Here is an 18,763-nt window from a genome sequence, read left to right as displayed (position 1 = left end):
TGACCTGTGGAATACTCTTCTTTTTCAATTTTTCATTTTTAACTTCACTGACTTGTATTCTTTGCCATAATACATACTTTTAGTCCTCCTCACTCTTGTTTGTCTATCTTCTGTTTCATCTGGCACCATGACTTTGCTCTCTGTATTATGAATATTTGTACAAACAGTTTCAGTATCCCCTTTAGATTTTTCATTATTTTCTCTCAGTATGTACTGACAAACCTCAATTTCTAGTTGGCATATTAATCTTTACATTGATTTTCCAACTTTGATGTGTGCCCCCATAGTCTGACCTGTTCTACCATGAATCCAGCTGTTCAAGCCTGCACTCCAGAACTTGTATTCCACATCTTTCTATTGTACTCTTTCAAGGAGCATCAAACCCTTTTAGATATTTTTCCAACATATGGCTAATATGCCCTTTTGCAGCTGTGCATCCTAGCACTGCGAGGATAGTGTGACATATAGGTATGAACCCTGGACTTTATTGAGCTACCTGTAGTTTCTTGCCTTGGCTCTAGTGTTCTAGACCTCACCCACTTATTGCTGAGATCTACTACAATGCAAGCCATGACCTTTTACTCTTCTCTAGAAAATTCTCTACTAACTTCCCATTGCTCATCTATGGTCTAACACCTCCTGATGGCTTCGAGGCACTCTGTGATCTGCCTCCTGTCTGCTGGTTCACTGCTTTTTCCTTCTGGTCCCTTCAGCTCAACAACCAACAAACACTTTACTGTGTATTTTCTGGTGATTGTTTCTGCATGTCTTGTATCTTTGTGTTTCAGGCCCTCTGAACTTACCAGATTCTCATCTTCCCATATATCTGGCTCTTTTCTCCCAAATGCTGCCTTCTGGGCTAATGGTTTCTTGTTCATCTTGTTTAAGACATGTGCGCCCTCCCCCCCCAAAAAAATCAGAAAATAATTTTTGTTTAATTTAATTTGCATACACATGTAATTAAATTTTCATATGAAAAAACATTATGTCTAGATTGGGTATACTTGTTAAATTAAGAAAGTTTTCTACTTTGAAAAGCATTATCAAGGAACATAAGCTCATTTTCCAGTCACATCTGAAGTTTACTCTTCAGTCTTTTCTGTGATACTTGACAATAAATCCTATTTGTTTGCTTTTATTTTCTATCCTACAGATTCTAATAGTTGCAACACAGAAACATGTATGGCTTTCTTAGCTCTGGCTTCATTGTCTATATCACATTCTAAAAATGTTGGCTCGGTGGATTAAATTTTAATGTATACAAGAGGAAATGGATAATATGCCAGGGGAAGTCAAACATATAAAATCATCTTACTTTCCTGAGATAGCAGAAAGGAAAATGATGACAGGAACTATGTTTCTGTTAAACCGATATATTTTGTTCAATTAAATAAAAGAGCTCTATGTTCTAGATTATTAAAGTAATGAAAATTGTTAACCAAAATCATTAAATTAACTATTAAAGTTGTTGGTTTATTTGTTCTTTTAAAATACAGATTACGTACTTAGTAAGAATTAGTTTTGGGTAGCTGTTTCTTATCTCTGTACTGTTTCTTTGTGTTTATTTTAAAACTACTGGATAAATTTTATTTAAAAATCTTTACAATGTATGAAACAATTGTGCATATCACACACACATATACACACACACATACACGTAGATGGTTGCTTAACACTGATTTTAAGTATTAAGGAAGTGCTTAATTAAGTATATTTTTACTAGAATCAGTATTGACTTTTAGAAAATAAATGAATGCATACTAAATTAGAATCAAGTCAACACATTGTGATGACCAAATTAACAAAGAGAGAAATAAAGGAAGAAAAGTTGAGAAAGCATTTTTTTCATCCAGTGCTTGTCTGAGGAGAGTAGATTAATGACCAGTATGCTAATTTTTAGTGATGCAGATTAATATCCCAGTCACTGTTTATTTATACAGATGACTAATTTCTGAAGAATTATATTACAAATCATAATGCATAGCATTTAAATGTCATTAAATCAATATTCCAGAGAACATTTATTACACATTTTACTTTCTAAAAAAAAAACTGAAGGAAATATGCAAATGGAAGAACTAATTCATCATAGACATTTCCAAGGTGAAAAAAATAGGAAATTGCTGCATTTTTATGTAGGTCTGTATGACAACAGCGTATTTTAGTGGTCTTCCAAAGACTAAAGGGATTGTTAAATGTGGCACTGTTAAAATCATTTGAAAGCATTTTCTAAAGGTGGAGATAGAGGTAAAATTTATTTTAATATATGCATGATAAAACTCTTGAGGAACTATTCTTACATTGTATCCATCTGTTTATCTCTCCAGAATGAAATGCATAGGGATTGCACAACGGAGCTCCAAAGCAACTGAGCAGTAATGAGAGCTCTGTTGCAGTTGCATAATCTGTGACTTTCCAGTTCTGATGTGCAGCAGGGTGAAGTCACTGTGAAAATACCTCTTCAACCTACACGTACATGCCAAGCACCCCCTGGTTATCCATGACTGCTTATCTGTGGCAGGCTGTTGTGGGTTATCTGTGGCTAGTTTTCCATGGCTGATTTCTTTTCATGTTTCCCTGACTCTAGATGGGAACATCTACCCTTACTGTGGAACTAATACTTCATATTTTGTGTTTTAACATGTCCATAGGCTTAAAAGGCTGAAGTGTATCAAGACCCAGACATTATCTGTTCATGTCATGCGGGAGAACTTCTTAAAACTATTGTTTTCCGATTATTACCTATGGGGTCAATTCATCTTTTAAAATAATAAAAACGTCCATGAAGATTAAACTTGTCTTGCTGCCAAAAGCCACTCACGTGACTTTTCAGTTTGTTAATTTTATGTCAGTATGACCTGACTTTATCGCCAGTATTTCATTCGAATTTAAATTTTCGGTTTACATGTCAGGAATCATTTGCATGTATAGCACAATACCTTTGGTGGGAATGAGGACTGGGAAACCTGAAGTAATTTTTGTGTTGTACCATGTAGTTATTCCAGAATGCTAATGCCGATAATCGACATAGATGAACATGAACTTCGGCATTCAAATACATTCTCCTCTGTGAGATTGTATGCAAGTATTTTTGTCTAGATAAGTGAATTTTCCTATAAAACTAGGAGGAATTGTAATTTTTAACCTAATTGTAATTATATTGCAGTCTTTTCTTCTTTCTACTACTCCATAGTGAAAAGGAAGAAGCGATTTTGGCTTTGTAATTTCATCTAGTATCACTGGACAGAGATATTTATTGAAATACTCAGAGGCAAATGCAAAGCAAGGAAGTTTTAGGGACGTTTGTTCACTACATTCTTTAATCAGAGTGGGGCAAATATTTGTTTTTGGTTTTGTTTTTGTTTTTTATCTGTGTGTGTGTGTGTGTGTGTGAATCATTTCAATGTATAGCGCCAGGATAGAAAGGTAATGCTTACATAGAATTGATGTGGTTTTTTTATGTGTATCAAAACTCTGTATTGCTATATATATCTTATTCTTGACAATTAAGACACGAAACAAATTTCTTGGTAACAATCCTGTCTTCTGTAAGCAACACTACTACTTGCGAATTCTTTTACACAGCAGCAAATACTTTGTGACACATTGATTTTAAAGCTAATATTCTTTTTTTTAAAGATTTATTCATTTATTATATATAAGTACACTGTAGCTGTTTTCAGACACACCAGAAGACGGCATCAGATCTCTTTACAGATGGTTGTGAGCCACCATGTGGTTGCTGGGAATTGAACTCAGGACCTCTGGAAGAGCAGTCGGGGCTCTTAACCGCTGAGCCATCTCTCCAGCCCCCTAAAGCTAATATTCTTGCTACTGCGACAGTGCTAATTCTAAAAGAGGATAGTGTTAACTCCTATTGATGACAATTGATATTTTGTAGACTCAAAGTTAATATGTAGGAATAGTTTTTATAACTTCAGCTTGAGTTTACCCATTAAAAAAAAATTGCCAGAATACTCTAATGGATTGGATTTTAAAGTTCTTTATTTTGAGACAAAATGTCCTGTAGAATTAGGGTTATGGTTGCCATTTAGACAAAACCAACTTCAAACTCACTCTCCTCTTAAATGAGGCCTCAGTCACTGGGATAATAAGTACCAGCATGGTCAGCTTTTCACATATATATGAATATGTATGATAAAATATAGAGATCGACTAAAGCCCCCAAACTGCTTATCCCTAGCACTAACAATGCTTTAAATATTTGGATGCAATACAAACCGAAAGAAAATTAGATCCCTATGTGGTGATACATGGGTAACACTGTGAAAAACTAACACAAAAACCCAATTTCAAAAATTCATTTTGTTTGTAATAAAATCAAACAAAAAGAGGCCTAAAGTAAAATACCATCTGGGCTTGTTCATGAACTTATTTTTTTTTAACTGTACACTCAAAATAGTAATCAAAGTTGTCAGTGGTGCAGCGTGAATTCAGTAAAGAGATAATATTTAGGTGCACTGTACTCAGCATAAATGCTCTAGTAAATATCTTCTCTTTAGCGTGTTCACAAAGTAAGTTAGTTCCCAGTTGTACAGTGATAGACGCTTGCTCGTAAACTCTGCAAGTCCCCATATCACTGTTCTGTGAATGTATAATGCTACAATTTGTAAAGAGACATTTTAAATTTTACTTGTCAATTTAAAAAATTACATACTTGATCATTTAGAGTTGAAAATAAATAAATAAATAGATAGATAGATAAATAAGTAAATAAATAAACGGCATTTGTATTGTCAGGATGAGCAATGTCCAAACACCATTGAACTGGGAGTAATATGGCAGACATTGGTTACCTGAACACATCCATAGCCTATCTTAAAGAGTGTCAGTTACTGGAACACATCCATAGCATACCTTAAAAACCCAGTGTGGAGCGTCTGCAAGATAGCATGTGATATGGGGGTATCTTTTAATCCAGTCTCATTTAGCTTAAAAAAAAAATCAATTGATTTACAATCACTGCTACTTAAATACTAATGGTAAATATAATTGCTTGTGACCTACGTTATAATTAATTCCCACATGCAAGCACCCATGAAGATGGGCCCTGTGCTATGCAGGGAAGGGTGAGTTCAGATGCTCTTCAGGTCCCAGCTCTGTGTGGCTTTCACAGCCGCTCCTGTGGGTCCTGGAGAACAGGATCCTGGCTGAGATGCAGCGGTAGGGTTGGGCTGGCCCCCTGGGACAGACACTTGCTGAGCAGAGAGAGAATACTGCCTTACCTACCCTCATAGAATTTCTATGATTGGCCTGTCCGTATCAGCTGAGCTGCATGGTAACTGCAGATTGCTTGACTAAGTCAGATCACCTGAGTGCTCTAACAGCCCGCATTCGCCTTCATCTAGACCAGGGTCAGACCATGCAGGAAATTCTGGTGTAAACCACAGCTCCAAACACACTTTCATTCTCTCCCATGCTCGCCAAGTTGCTAGGATATACTCGACACCTGTACTGGGTGCTGGAACAGCATCTGAATACAGGGGTCTTGTCTCATAGCAGTCTGGTGTTTGGAGTCCTCTGTTTGGTGAAACTCAGGAATGCAGGAGCCTTTCAAAGTAGTTACCTTCGATTGCGGGAAAGATGCACCCTGAGATTTCACAGAGAGGTCTGGAGTGCAATTTCAGTCAGTCTCAGGACACTCAGACTGGACTTCACTGTGTTCTTTCCTTTCTGAAAAGACACCCTTGCACAGTCCTGGGTATGGTTCTGCCTTCCTGATAGTCACTCCTTCTATATTTGCTTTTCATTCTTTCATTTTCACTTTTTCTCCATTTTTTTTAAATAAGAAACTCAAGCGGTGATTTGATTAGTGAAGTATGATGGTGGCCTTTTACAACCTAATTAGAAATAGCTATGAAGTTGTTGCTATGGGAGATAATTTTATTGAATGTATTTTATAACTGATTATATATCAATATAGTCAAGTGCCATTCATTGGTCTAATTATAAAATGTAATTACGAGGATAGTCATGGTGGTTTGCTGCTTTTTAATAGCCAGGGTTTGGAATTTCGTTTGATCTCAGCGATCGCTCCAATCCCTTCCCTTTAGATTATTCTTTCCTTCCCTTCGGATATATTAGATTTGCTTGGCTAGTTCAGGACCATCTGCTTCTTAGATAATAAATAAAATATCCCACAGTTAGCCTTTGAAGGAAAGATTAAAGACGGCAAAGCAAAATGGACAACGGGGTCACAAATTACTGTCTTGGGGCAGCACCTTTTCTATTTCTCGTTTCATAACAAAGCGTGCCAATTTGCAGGGACAGTGGTGGTGACATATTTTAGATTTGTTTACGTTTGGAAATATCAAAAGGGCTGTGGATTATCAAGACTGTTCTTCTGGGATCTATTGTGCCTTATCGGTAATTAGTATATAATGTCTAAACATCCATTTTGAAAATAAAAGTGAGATGGGAAAAACTATGAGACTACAATAGCCAGGAAATCAGTATTAAATGACATCCTGCTTATATGTATTGACATCAGGACATGAAACAAAGCGAACTTATCACCAGCAGATTATGAGAAGCCAGGTGATGAAAATTAGTCAGAAATTACCCATCTGTGTAACCAGATTTCTGTACGTTTTAGCCAGTTTGGACACTAGGATCTGCATCCTAGAAAGTATATATAGTATGTATCATCATGTGGCCACTCCCCTCGGAAAGTTCAGTTCAGTAAACTGCACAATATGGCTGACCTTGGGCTAGTGATGAGGTATTGAGCACATTTGCTACCTAGGGCAGGCAGATGGCTTGGCATGACTACTAAGCCTTCTCCTTTACTGTCACTGTGTTACAGAGACCCTGGAAACCCTCATCCGACAAGCAGAGAATTACACCAGTATCCTTTTCTGCAACACCTACCGGAACATGGCCTTGGAGGCTGCCGCTTCCATTCAGGAGTTTTTCACCGATGTGGGACTCTATTTATTTGGTGCGGACGTTAACCCCGAGGAATTTGTAAACAGATTTTTTGACAGTCTTTTCCCTCTGGTCTATAACCATCTCATAAACCCTGGTGTGACTGACAGTTCTCTGCAATACTCAGAATGCATCCGAACGGCCCGCCAGGATGTTAGTCCATTTGGCAACATCCCCAAAAGAGTCATGGGACAGATGGGGAGGTCACTGCTGCCGGGCCGCACATTCCTGCAGGCGCTTAATCTGGGCATTGAAGTCATCAACACCACGGACCATATCCACTTCTCTAAGGAGTGCAGTAGGGCCCTCCTGAAGATGCAGTACTGTCCTCACTGCCAGAGCCTGACGCTCAGTAAGCCCTGTATGGGGTACTGCCTCAATGTCATCAGGGGCTGTCTAGCCCACATGACAGACCTTAATCCACACTGGCATGCTTATATCCGCTCCTTGGAAGAGCTGTCGGATGCGATGCACGGAACCTACGACGTTGAGCACGTGCTCCTGAACTTCCACTTGCTTGTTAATGACGCCATGCTGCAGGCTCACCTCAACGCGCAGAAGTTACTGGATCAGGTAAGCCGCCCTTCTGCTCTTCCCCTCTAACTTCTTAGGATGCAACACGTAGGTGGGATACGCACAAAAGTCTTGGATACTCTGTTGTTCTAGTCTTCACATGTGTGTCAGCACAGGGAGTTCATTCTCTAAGAATCAGTCGCAAAATGCATGGATGCACCTGACTGAGTCCCAGTGTTCCATCTACTCAACACCGAAAGTTTGATCGGATAAAATAATACTTTAGCCATTAAGTATCTGGCTTCATGAATGGCTCAGTGAAGCCGGGAGAGCTTACATTTTAATCAAGAACATCTGGGTGCAAAATTAACTAGCAATATGAGATGAGGTAAGAATTTTAAGTCTCTGGACCTCCATCTCCTCACTGACGAGAAGGAAACACTGCAGAAATCTTCTGAAGTGTTCCCTTTTGAGAAAGGCACTGTTTATTCAAGCTTCTGTCCAGCACCTCTTCGTAAAACAAGACAGGTCGATGTTGTTAGAGGTTTGTAGTTTCCTAGCTTAGAATGGCAAAACACTGACTATGTATCCATGAAGTTAAGGTTGGATGCCTTTGTGGGCAAAAGAATTTCTTAAGAGTCTGACAAAGTGATGGAGCGGATAGTCTGTAAAACCTGACCCGTGCTCTCCTACGGTTTCATTTCTAGCAAACTAAGAAACTATTGAGACAAAACCATCAAGCAAGTGATACAAGAGTTTTCTCTCTTCAGCTTCCTGTAGAGCTATTTAGAAATATTCTCAGGCTCCTTCAGTAACGCTTCTCAGGTCTCACAGAGTGGAGCAGGATATGCTGTGGATGATTCTCCTAAATCATTTCTCCTGAAATAAAACAGATACTCTCGAGCACCAAGACAATCCATCTTTCTGAACTGACATTGATTTACTGACCTGAAAAATATTCTTGTCACATGCTCTGTATGTCAACTCTTCACTCTTGATAGAAAGTGGACCTGAAAGCTTTGAGTTTACCAACGCCTTCCACATTTTTCCCCAGCGACCTTTTCGTGCCTCTTTGGAGCCTTCAGACAATTAGAAATAGCGCCCTCTGGTGGCTGCATCATCCGAATGTGGCATGAGCCCTGAATTTCAAGTCCAGATTGCATTTGGCCAAGTGTCCTCAACTAGTAAACAAGTTTCTTTTGCCATTTTAAAATTAGTATTCAGAACAATAGGTTTCATTATTTTGTTTTCATGTGTGTATATTTATGTATGCATGTATATGTGTTTGTATGTATGTGTGTATGTGTTCATTGCTGTGTGTATGTGTGTGTATGTACATATGTATGTATATATGTACGTATGTACGTATGTATGTATGCATCACTGTCTTTTTCATATTCACCTTGCAGTGCCCTCCTTTTTTGCTTGTTCTCAACTTGATGTAATAAACCTCAGTGTTTTGGTCCTGTCTCCCCAATTTATGTAAATCAAATACAAGATTGACCTCTAAAAGTACATAACACAAAAATTGTATAGTTTTAAATTTTGGACAGGAAATAAAATATCCATTTGACAATGTCAACTATGTCCAGAGGGAACATGTGTACTAGAAATCTAGGGCCAAGTCTAGAGTATAGTTTATATTTATAAAAGGATTTACCTACATTTTTATGTGCATGAGTCTCTTGCCTGCATCTATGTGAGTACACCACGCATGTGCCTGGTATCCACAGAGGTCAGAAGAGGGCCCCTGGAAGTCACAGATAGTGTGAACTGTCATGTAGGTGCTGAGATTCAAACCAAGCTCCTCTCCAAGAACAACTGCTCTTTACTCCTGAGCCGTCTCTTCCGCCCTCGGGCTTCAGTTTTAATTTGCTGTATGCTACTTAAAATCTTGGGCCCGAGATTTCTGCTGTATGTAGCAGAATTGGCATTCAAGATGCCTTATGCACTTCAAGGAGCCAGAGTGATCTTTCATATCCTTAAAGATCCATCAGATCTAAAAGTATCTATTTTTCCTATTTCAATTAATGGAATCAAATCAGGACTACAGTACCCATGCATGCTTTTAAACCCAGCATTTTCTACCTGTAGCCCAAGTAGACTACTAACAGTGTTAGAGTGCATTTAGGCTTGTGTAACAGGGGAATGGGGGTAGTGATGGGCTGAGTGTGGTGATATTGGCCTGTCACTGGAGATGGATGTGTGACCACTTGGTAGTTCCTTTCCCTATTCTAAAGCCAGCCCTTGGCAGGCTGTGTTTAAACCGTTTGCTTTTGTATTTCAAATTATTAGTACGTTTATGTTTTATTTATTTATTTAACTTTACTTTTTACTTATTCAGTTTACATCCTGTTCACTGCCTCCTCTCGGGCACACATTCCCACAATCCTTCCCCATCCCCCCTCTCCTTCTCCTCTGAGTCGGTGGGGGGCCCTCAAGGGTATCCCCCCACCCTGGCACATCATGTCTCTCTGAGGCTAGGCACTTCCTCTCCCACTGAGGCCATACAGGGCAGCCAAGCTAGTAGAACATAGCCCACACACAGGCAACAGCTGTCTGGTAGTTGGGTCTCCAATGAAAGTCCAGCTGCATATAGGCTACATATGTGTGGGGGACGTAGGTCCAGCCCATGTATGATCTTTGGTTGGTGGTTCAGACTTTGAGATCCTCGGGGATTCGTCTTCCTGTGGATTTCCTATTTCTTTTGGGGCCTGCAATCCTTTTTATTCTTCTATAGACGTACCCAAGTTCTATCCATCTTTTTGTTGTAGGTGTCTGTATCTGTCTGAGTCAGCAGCTGGGTAGAGCCTCTCAGAGGACAACATACTCCTGTCTACAGGCATAACAGTGCGTCATCAATAGTGTCAGGGAATGGTGTGTGCCTATGAGATGGATCTGAAGTTGGGTTATTGTGGGTCATTTGCTCAGTCTCAGCTCTATGTCCCTTTGCTGCATGTCTTGTACACAACAATAATTTTGGATTAAAAGTGTTGGGGGAGGGGTTGGGGATTTAGCTCAGTGGTAGGGCGCTTGCCTAGGAAGTGCAAGGTCCTGGGTTCGGTCCCCAGCTCCGAAAAAAAGAACCAAAAAAAAAAAAGTGTTAGGGGGGGGGAGGTTGATGTCTCTATTGCTTCACTGGGATTCCTGCCTGGCTACGGAAGGTGGCCTCTTCAAGTACTATAACCCCCAACATAGTGCATCACAGTTAAGTTCAACCCCATTGATTCTTGGGTGCCTCCCTTATCCCAGGTCTCTATATAGTCATAGAGATGTACCCAACCACCTTACCCCTGTTAGTTATAGATTTCCACTCATTTTAATGGACATCTAGCCATCTCTTCTGTCATTCCCCATACCTGATCTTGACTCCTAATTTCCCCTCCCCATATCTCTTTCCCAGTTCCCTTTCCCCATCTGCCTACTATGACTATTTTACACCCCCCCCCCATTCTAAGTGAGATTCAAGCATCGTCACCTGAGCCATCCTTCTTGTTTGGCCTGTTTGGGTCTGTGGTGTGGCACGGTGCCTATATTTTATGGCTAATATCCACTTATAAGTGAGTATATACAATGCGTGTCCTTTGGGGACTGGGTTACCTCACTCAGGATGATATTCTCAAGTTCCATCCATTTGTTTGAAAACTTCATGATGTCATTGACTTTAAAAGCTGGATAGTATTCCACTGTGCAGATATACCACATTCTTTATCCATTCTTCAGTTGAGGGACACTTAGGCTGTTTCTAGTTTCTGTCTATTATGAATAAAGCTGCTGTGAACAAAGTCGAGGAAGTGTCTTTGTGGAAAGTTGTACACTCTTTTGGGTATACGGCCATGAGTGGCATAGCTGGGCCATGAGGTAGAACTATTCAAGTTTTATAGGAAACTGCCAAATTGATTTCCAAAGTGATTGTACAAGTTTGCACTCTCACCGGCAAAGACAATGTGTTCTCATTGCTCAACACACTTGCCAGCTTGTGCTGTCTTAAGCTCTTGATCTTAGCCACTCTCATGGGTGTAAGTTGGAACCTCAGAGTTGCTTTGATTTGCATTTCCCTGATGACTAAAGAGTTTGAGCATTTCTTTACGTGCTTCTCAGCTATTTGAGATTCTTCCATTGAGGATTCTCTGTTGAGTTCTGTACCCCAACTTTAACTGTGTTATTTGGGTTGTTTGGTGTCTAACTTCTTGAGTTCTTTATAAATTTTGGGTATTAGCCCTCTGTCAGATGTAGGGTTGATGAAGATTCTTTTCTAATTGTTGGGCTACCAATTTGTCCTATTGACAATGTCCTTTGCTTTAAAGAAGCTTTGCAGTTTTGTGAGGTCCCATTTATCACTTGTTGGTTTAGAGCTGCAGTCATTGGTGTTCGGTACAGGAAATTGTCTCCTGTACCAATATTTTCAATGGTATTTCTTACTTTCTCTCATGTGAGATTTAGTGTACCTAGTTTTATGTTGAGGTCCTTGATCCACTTGGACTGGGGTTCTGTGCAGGGGATAAACATATATATTTCATTCTTCTACATGCAAGCATCCAGTTACAGAAGGACCATTTGCTGAAGAATATTTTACATTGTATGGCTTTGGCTTCTTTATAGAAACAATCAACTCTCCATAGGTATGTAGGTTTATTTCTGGGTCTTTGATTTAATGTCATTGAGCAAAGTGTCTGTCTCTGCACCAATACCATGTAGTTTTTATCACCATTGCTCTGTAGTCCAGCTTGAGGTCAGCGATGGTGATTCCTCCTGAAGTTCTTTTATTGTTCAGGAATGTCTTGGGTATCCTGGGATTTTTGTTTTCCCATGTGAAGTTGAGAATTGCTCTTTTCAAGTTCTATAGAAAATTGTGTTGGACTTTTAATGGGCATTGCATTGAATCTGTAGAGTGCTTGTTGTAAGATGACCATTTTCACTATGTTAATCCTACCCATCCAGGAACATGGGAGATCATTCCATCGTCTGATATTAAATTCAATTTCTTTCTTCAGGGACTTGAAGCCCTTGTCATACAGATCTTTCGTGTGCTTGGTTAGAGTGACTAAGGTATTTTATATTATCCATGGCTATTGGAGAAGGTGTTGGTTCCTTAATTTCTTTCTCTGCACATTTATCATTTATATAAAGGAGAGCTCATGATATCTTTGAGTTAGTTTTGTATCCAGACAACTTGCTGATGCTGTTTATCAGCTTTATGTGTTCTCTCGTAGAAATTTTGGTATCATTTATGGATACTATCATATCATCCACAAATAGTGATTCTTTGACCTCTTCCTTTCCAAATTGTATCCCCTTGGTCTCTTTTTGGTTGTTTTATTGCTCTGTCTAGAACTTCAAGTACTTTATTGAATAGATAGTGAGAGAGTGAGCATCCTTGTCTTTTCCCTGATTTTAGTGGAATTACTTTAAGTTTCTCTCCATTCAGTTTGATGTTGACTATTGGCTTGTTGTCTATTGTGTTGACTATATTTACTTATGTGCCTGTATTCCTAATTTCTCTAATTCATTTAACATGAAACAGTGTTGCATTTTGTCAATGGCATTTTCAGTGTCTAATGAGATAATGATGTGAATTTTTTCTTTTCATTTTGTTCATATGATGGGTTTTTGTATATTGAACCATCCCTGCATCCCTGGGATGAAATCTACTTGCTCTTGATGGATGATGTCTTGATGTATTTTTGCATCAATGTTCATAAGAGAAATGAGTCTGAAGTTCTCTTTATTTGTTTAATTTTTGTGTAGGTAAGTATCAGGCTAATTGTGGCCTCAAAGAATGAGGTTGGCAGTGTTCCTTCTATTTTGCTTCGTGGACTAGTTTGTTCTTCCTTGAAAGTCTGGAAGAATTCTGCACTAAAATAATTTGTCCCTAGGCTTTTTTTGGGGGGGAGGGTAGAAGGCTTTTAATAACTGCTTCTATTACTTTAGGGATAATAGGGCTGTCTAAATCTTGATTTAACTTGGGTAAGTGGTATCTGTCTAGAACACTGTCCATTTCATTAAGATTTTCCAATTTTGTGGAGTATTATAGGAAATTCTTTGAATTTCCTCAGTGTCTGTTGTTATGTCTCCCCTTTCATTTCTGATTGTGTTTAGTTGGATATGGTTTCTCTGTCTTTTGGTTAGTTTGGCTAAGGGTTTGTCTACCTTGTTGGTTTTCTGAAAGAACCAGCTCTTTGTTTCATGGATTCTTTGTATTGTTCTCTTTGTTTCCAATTGATTGATTTCAGCAATGATTTTGATTATGATTATTTCCTGCCTTCTCCTCATGTTTGGTGTGCTTTCTCCCTCTCTTCCTTCTTTTCCTAGACCTTTCGGGTATGCTTTAAAATTGTTGATATGAGACACTTTTAAATTTTTTATGGTGGCACATAGTACTGTGAACTTTCCTCTTAGCACTGCTTCAATTGTGTTCCATAAATTTGGGTATGTTGTGTCTTCATTTTCTTTATTTCTTCCTTGACCAGAGGTCATTGAATAGAGAGCTGTTCAGTTTCTTGCATGCAGCAGAATGATGAATTCTGTTTTTGCATCCATTCTGTTAGCCTGTGTCTTTTTATTGGGGAATTGAGTCCACTGATGTTAAGATATATTAATGACCAGTGATAGTCATTTCCTGTTACTTTGATATTGGTGGTGTTTGTGTGTGTGTGTGTGTGTGTGTGTGTGTGTGTACTGTCCTTGTTTTTGCTCATATGGAATCCCATATTTCCTGAGTTTTCTTGGATGTAGTTATCCTTCTTTTGATTTGAGTTTTCTTTCTAATATTTTCTATATGGCTGGACTTGTAGATAGATATTGTTTGAATTGGGATATGTCTTGAAATATCTCATTTTCTTTATCTATGGTGATTGAGAGTTTTGCTGGGTATAGAAATCTAGACTAGCATCTGTGGTCTCTTAGAGACTGTAAGACATCTCCTGACTTTTAGAGTCTCTGTTGAGAAGTCATGTATAATTCAGATAGGTCTGCCTTTGTCTGTTGTCTGGCCTTTTTTCTCTTGCCACATTTAATATTTTTTCTTAGTTCTATATATTTTCAGTTTTGATTACTATTTTCTTTTCTGGTGTAGTCTAGTTGGTGTTCTTGTATGTTTATAAGCATGTCTTTTTCTTTAGGTTGGTAAAATTTTCTTCTGTGATTTTGTTGAGAATATTTTCTGGGCCTTGGAGCTGGGACTCTTCACCTTCCTCTATTTATATTATTCTCAGTTTAGGTCTTTTCATGGTATTCTTGATTTCCTGGATGTTTTCTTTCAGGAACTTTTTTATATTTAGTATTTTCTTGACTGCTGTCAATTTCTTCTACTGTATCTTCTATGACTGAAATTCTCTCATCTGCTGTTTTCTGTTATGACGCTTACATCTTTTGTTCTTGATATCTTCTCTAGCTTTTCCATCTCCAGGATTCCCTCAATTTGTGTTTTCTTTATTGCTTCTATATCCACTTTAGGGTTGAACAATTTTATTTATTTCCCTTTTCCTGTTTGATTGCATTTTCTGTACGTCTCTAAGGAATTTGTTTCCTCTTTAAAGACCTCTATCTGTTTGATTGTATTTTCCTGTATTTCTTTAAGGGATGTATTCATTTCTTCTTTAAAGCCCTCTATCATCTTTCAAGGTCCATTTACCTTCTGGATAGTTTTGGTCCCTGGATGTTCTTGTTGTACTAGGTATTAGGAGGCGGATGAACCTTGATGATCCTGGTATAGCAGGCTTCAGATGGGTATCTGCTGGCTGTATGGTTCCAAACCTGCCAGTCTGTAAGACTCAAAACCCTCAGGTTCAATGAAGGTGGGTGGAGAATTAATGAGGAACGGAGATCCCCCTGAGGGCTCAGAGAGCAGGTAAGATGGGATTGGGAAAGGAATCTTACCTCTATGGTTCAGAAGTTTCAGGTCTGATGCAGATGGAAAGAGCGGTATCAGGAGAATAGAGGTTCCCCCAGGATAACAAGTTGTTCAGAGCAGTTTGGCTTGGCCCAGAGGATCCAGAGAGCAAGAAAGATAGTTAGGGGAAAGGAAGCTTACCTGTATGGTTCAGGATTTGCTGATCTGCTGAAGGTTATGGGAGAGGTGTCAGGAGAATGGAGGTCCCCCTGGGATAGCAGCAAATGTTTGTGCTTTATGAATCACTTTTGCAGAAAGCTTTCATGCCACATAATTCTCATGAAACATTACAGAAAAAGTATATATAAGCCAGAAGACAGGGTGAAGAGCTTCAAAGGGCTCTATAATAATGATTTCATAACTACTGTTACCTGCACTGGCCTTTTAAAATTTGTCTTGCCAGCAATTACAACCATGATCCTTTCTTTCCTCTATTTCCTTTCTTCTTTCTTCCTTTCTTTTTAAAAAATCTTCTTGGTAGGTAAATTTGCTCTTTGACAATTTCCCACATGTCTGTAAACAATCCTGACTGTTTGTATTCCCCCCCCCAACTCATCTCCCCCCCCCCCCATATTCCGTTTACTCTTCCTTCCTACTTCTCTTTCCTACATTCACACCCATCCGTTGGTTTTGTGAATCACTGAGTTTATACAGGGCCATCAGTATGACTGTGAGTATACAGTTACATTTTGGAGCTCACAGACAGTGATCCCCAGAATCCATCAGCAGCCAATAGTTCTGTCAGAAGAAGTGGTCTCCTGTGCACCTCTCTCTTTTGAGTGACTGACTGTTGGCAAATCCAGTGCTGTGCTAGTCAAGGGCAAATGGTTATGGTTTAAATTTGTGGTTGCAACCATTCTATTGGAGTTTAATGATGGCATGCCACAGCTCCTCCCCTCATCACCAGAGTCTTACATGCTTCCTAACTTTGCTTGCACTATGTTCCCTGGATCTTAGAGGTGGTGTCGATAACTTAAATGTGTTGTAGTGCTGAGGGCTGGACTGCCACTTATCCTTAACATCCTACATTCACCATTCACCGAAAAGATGGGCTTCGGTGATTAAGGTGGGCAGTAGTCACATGTCACAGCATGGCCCCAGGGTTGTAAACATAGGTACTTAAAAGGCCCTTTGATGCTGTCATATTTAAACAGCAGTAGTAAGTTTTTCTCTTGGGTTTCCAATCCCCCAGGCATGGGTTGAGAACCATGGAGTGGTTCTCAAAATCAGTTGGTTATGCCCTGTGCACCGGTTGTTCCACAGAAGTTCCAGCTGTTGCACAGGTAGGAACAACTTTCTTGGTAGGTTGGTTTTATGATTTTTGTTTTGTTTTGTACTGTTTATTTATATAGTTCTTAGGTAGGTAAGACCATTGCTAACCTTTTTACTCCTGTAGTAAAATTCTGGCATCTGAAAGCAAGCCATCAGAGAGGAAGAAGTTCCCTTCTCAGTACCACCTTTCTCTGTAACTTAGGATGAGGTGTGTGGTATTGTCAGCCATGGGTATGAGCTCATTGCTGTCCTGACTGACAATCAGGAGGACTTTATCAACAGGAGATTATTGTTTCAAGAGCCTAAATATTAGTCTGATTTCATATAACAAATGGCCTTATTAGTATCTGAAGAAACATAATTATTATTAACAAACTGTGGATTATTTTTTCAAATATAAACAATGGAGATCCTTATTTTCATTTATTTCAAAAGAAGAGGAGAAGAAACTGACTTTAAGTTCCTTGTAAATTGACTCATTAATATTTATTTGTGCCAACTTCAAAGTGATTTATAAACTGTTTATCAAGCTTTGATAACCAGTTCACACACATCAATGATTTCAACAAATTCAAAATAAATTGCTGGGGAGCCAGCAAGTAATGGCCCTCTCACGTTCCCAAAGCAATCTGTGAACTTGAGCACTTCTCCATGTATCCTTCAATAAGTACATATTTTCCCTTAAAGAAATCCATAGAGGGGCCCAGTGTATCATGTTCTATTAGAGGAATTTCAATTGGAAATAAAAATAAGTTCTTAGGTTATTGACAAAATTCTAAGTATCACACACACACACACACACACACACACACACACACACACACACACACACACCTGCCAATAACAAAAGCTTCTTTTAAAAGACTATATATATATATTTTTTTTTTGGTTCTTTTTTTCGGAGCTGGGGACCGAACCCAGGGCCTTGCGCTTCCTAGGGAAGCGCTCTACCACTGAGCTAAATCCCCAACCCCAAAAAGACTATATTTTTAAATGCTAGTTTTTTCTGTAGATTAAGTTAAAGTTAAAGTAGAAGCAGATCTAGAAAGACTGGGATTAAAAAGCAGGCAATTGTGTGAGGCTGATTGTATTTCTGCCTGCATCATCAACTCGAAATATTTTGTTGCTGTTCTCTAACTTAATTTTGCTACTGTTATGAACCATAGTGTAAATATCCGATATGTAGGATATCTGATAAATGATCCCCATGCAAAGGTTGTTCAACCCCAAAGAAAGCCGTGACCCACGGGGTTGAGAACTGCTGCTCTTGCAGAAGTTAGAGCGTTTCCTTGATAATTAAGTTTGCTCTTGGGTTAAATATGACAGAGTAGTGGTGAGCCTAGGATGGGCTTAGTGTTTCCAGCAAGCTGTTTAACCCTACTGAGTTTTTGTTCTGCTAAGTACTGCTGTGAATTCTTCAGGGTTTTACATTAATACTGAACTACCCTTTCTTAGGAATGCAGGACTCTAGGACTTCAAAATCATTTTTTAATGATTACTTAATATAAACAACTAATTATATATATTTTCTCAAGTGAGAAGAAAAGAGGGTTTTTAGGAAATATGCAGTTCTCTGATGTTTCTAGATATACATTGTACTTACAGGTACACGGATTTCATCCTTTTGACAAATCAGTGGGTCTCCCAGTCCAAGTTCTACACAGGTGTGACCCTGCTAAGCTAGCTCCTGAGAGCAGAGGAGATAAGTTTATTCAGGGTGGTAGAGCCATAGACACTAAACCGTTTTTGTCAACCATTATTAGAAGTTGTGTTTACTATTATGTGATGGTGGGGTATTATTTGTTGTTTCAGCAACACTTTCTTGTCAAAGGCACAGAGATAGAGAGGTATACTAATTCTCATGCTTTAACCTGTTTGAAATGAGTCAGATTCCATGGGCAGTCAGCCATGATAGAGAGCTTGTTTCTAGAAGTACCTGCATTTAACATGCGGCCATAATTAGGAGTTTCTAGTTTTTGTGCTAGGGTTATTGTATTCTTCTCTAATGCAGAACAAGAATCTGAGACAAGTCTAAGGGTAACATCTCCCCCTGAAATTTGTTTTTGTTCAGTAAGTACTATGTCTTGGGGGTACCCATAGGACGTTATCAGTGTATGCTGACATGTTTTCTTTTATGCT

At 38.9% G+C, this 18,763-nt stretch overlaps 1 protein-coding gene across 1 annotated transcript in view; it reads left to right on the top strand.

Annotated features, from left to right (window-relative positions):
• Gpc5 (glypican 5) overlaps positions 1 to 18,763 on the top strand; it is a 465,019-nt gene that overhangs the window by 250,086 nt on the left and 196,170 nt on the right. The window contains exon 3 of the mRNA XM_032917607.1: positions 6,827 to 7,521. Within this exon, the coding sequence (XP_032773498.1) occupies positions 6,827 to 7,521 (695 nt within the window). The remainder of the gene's footprint in view (positions 1 to 6,826; positions 7,522 to 18,763) is intronic.

The sequence above is a fragment of the Rattus rattus genome, chromosome 12, assembly GCF_011064425.1.
Source record: "Rattus rattus isolate New Zealand chromosome 12, Rrattus_CSIRO_v1, whole genome shotgun sequence".
Classification (NCBI taxonomy): Eukaryota; Metazoa; Chordata; class Mammalia; order Rodentia; family Muridae; genus Rattus; species Rattus rattus.
Note: the sequence above shows the minus strand (reverse complement) of the source record. Positions and strands in the feature narration are given on the sequence as shown.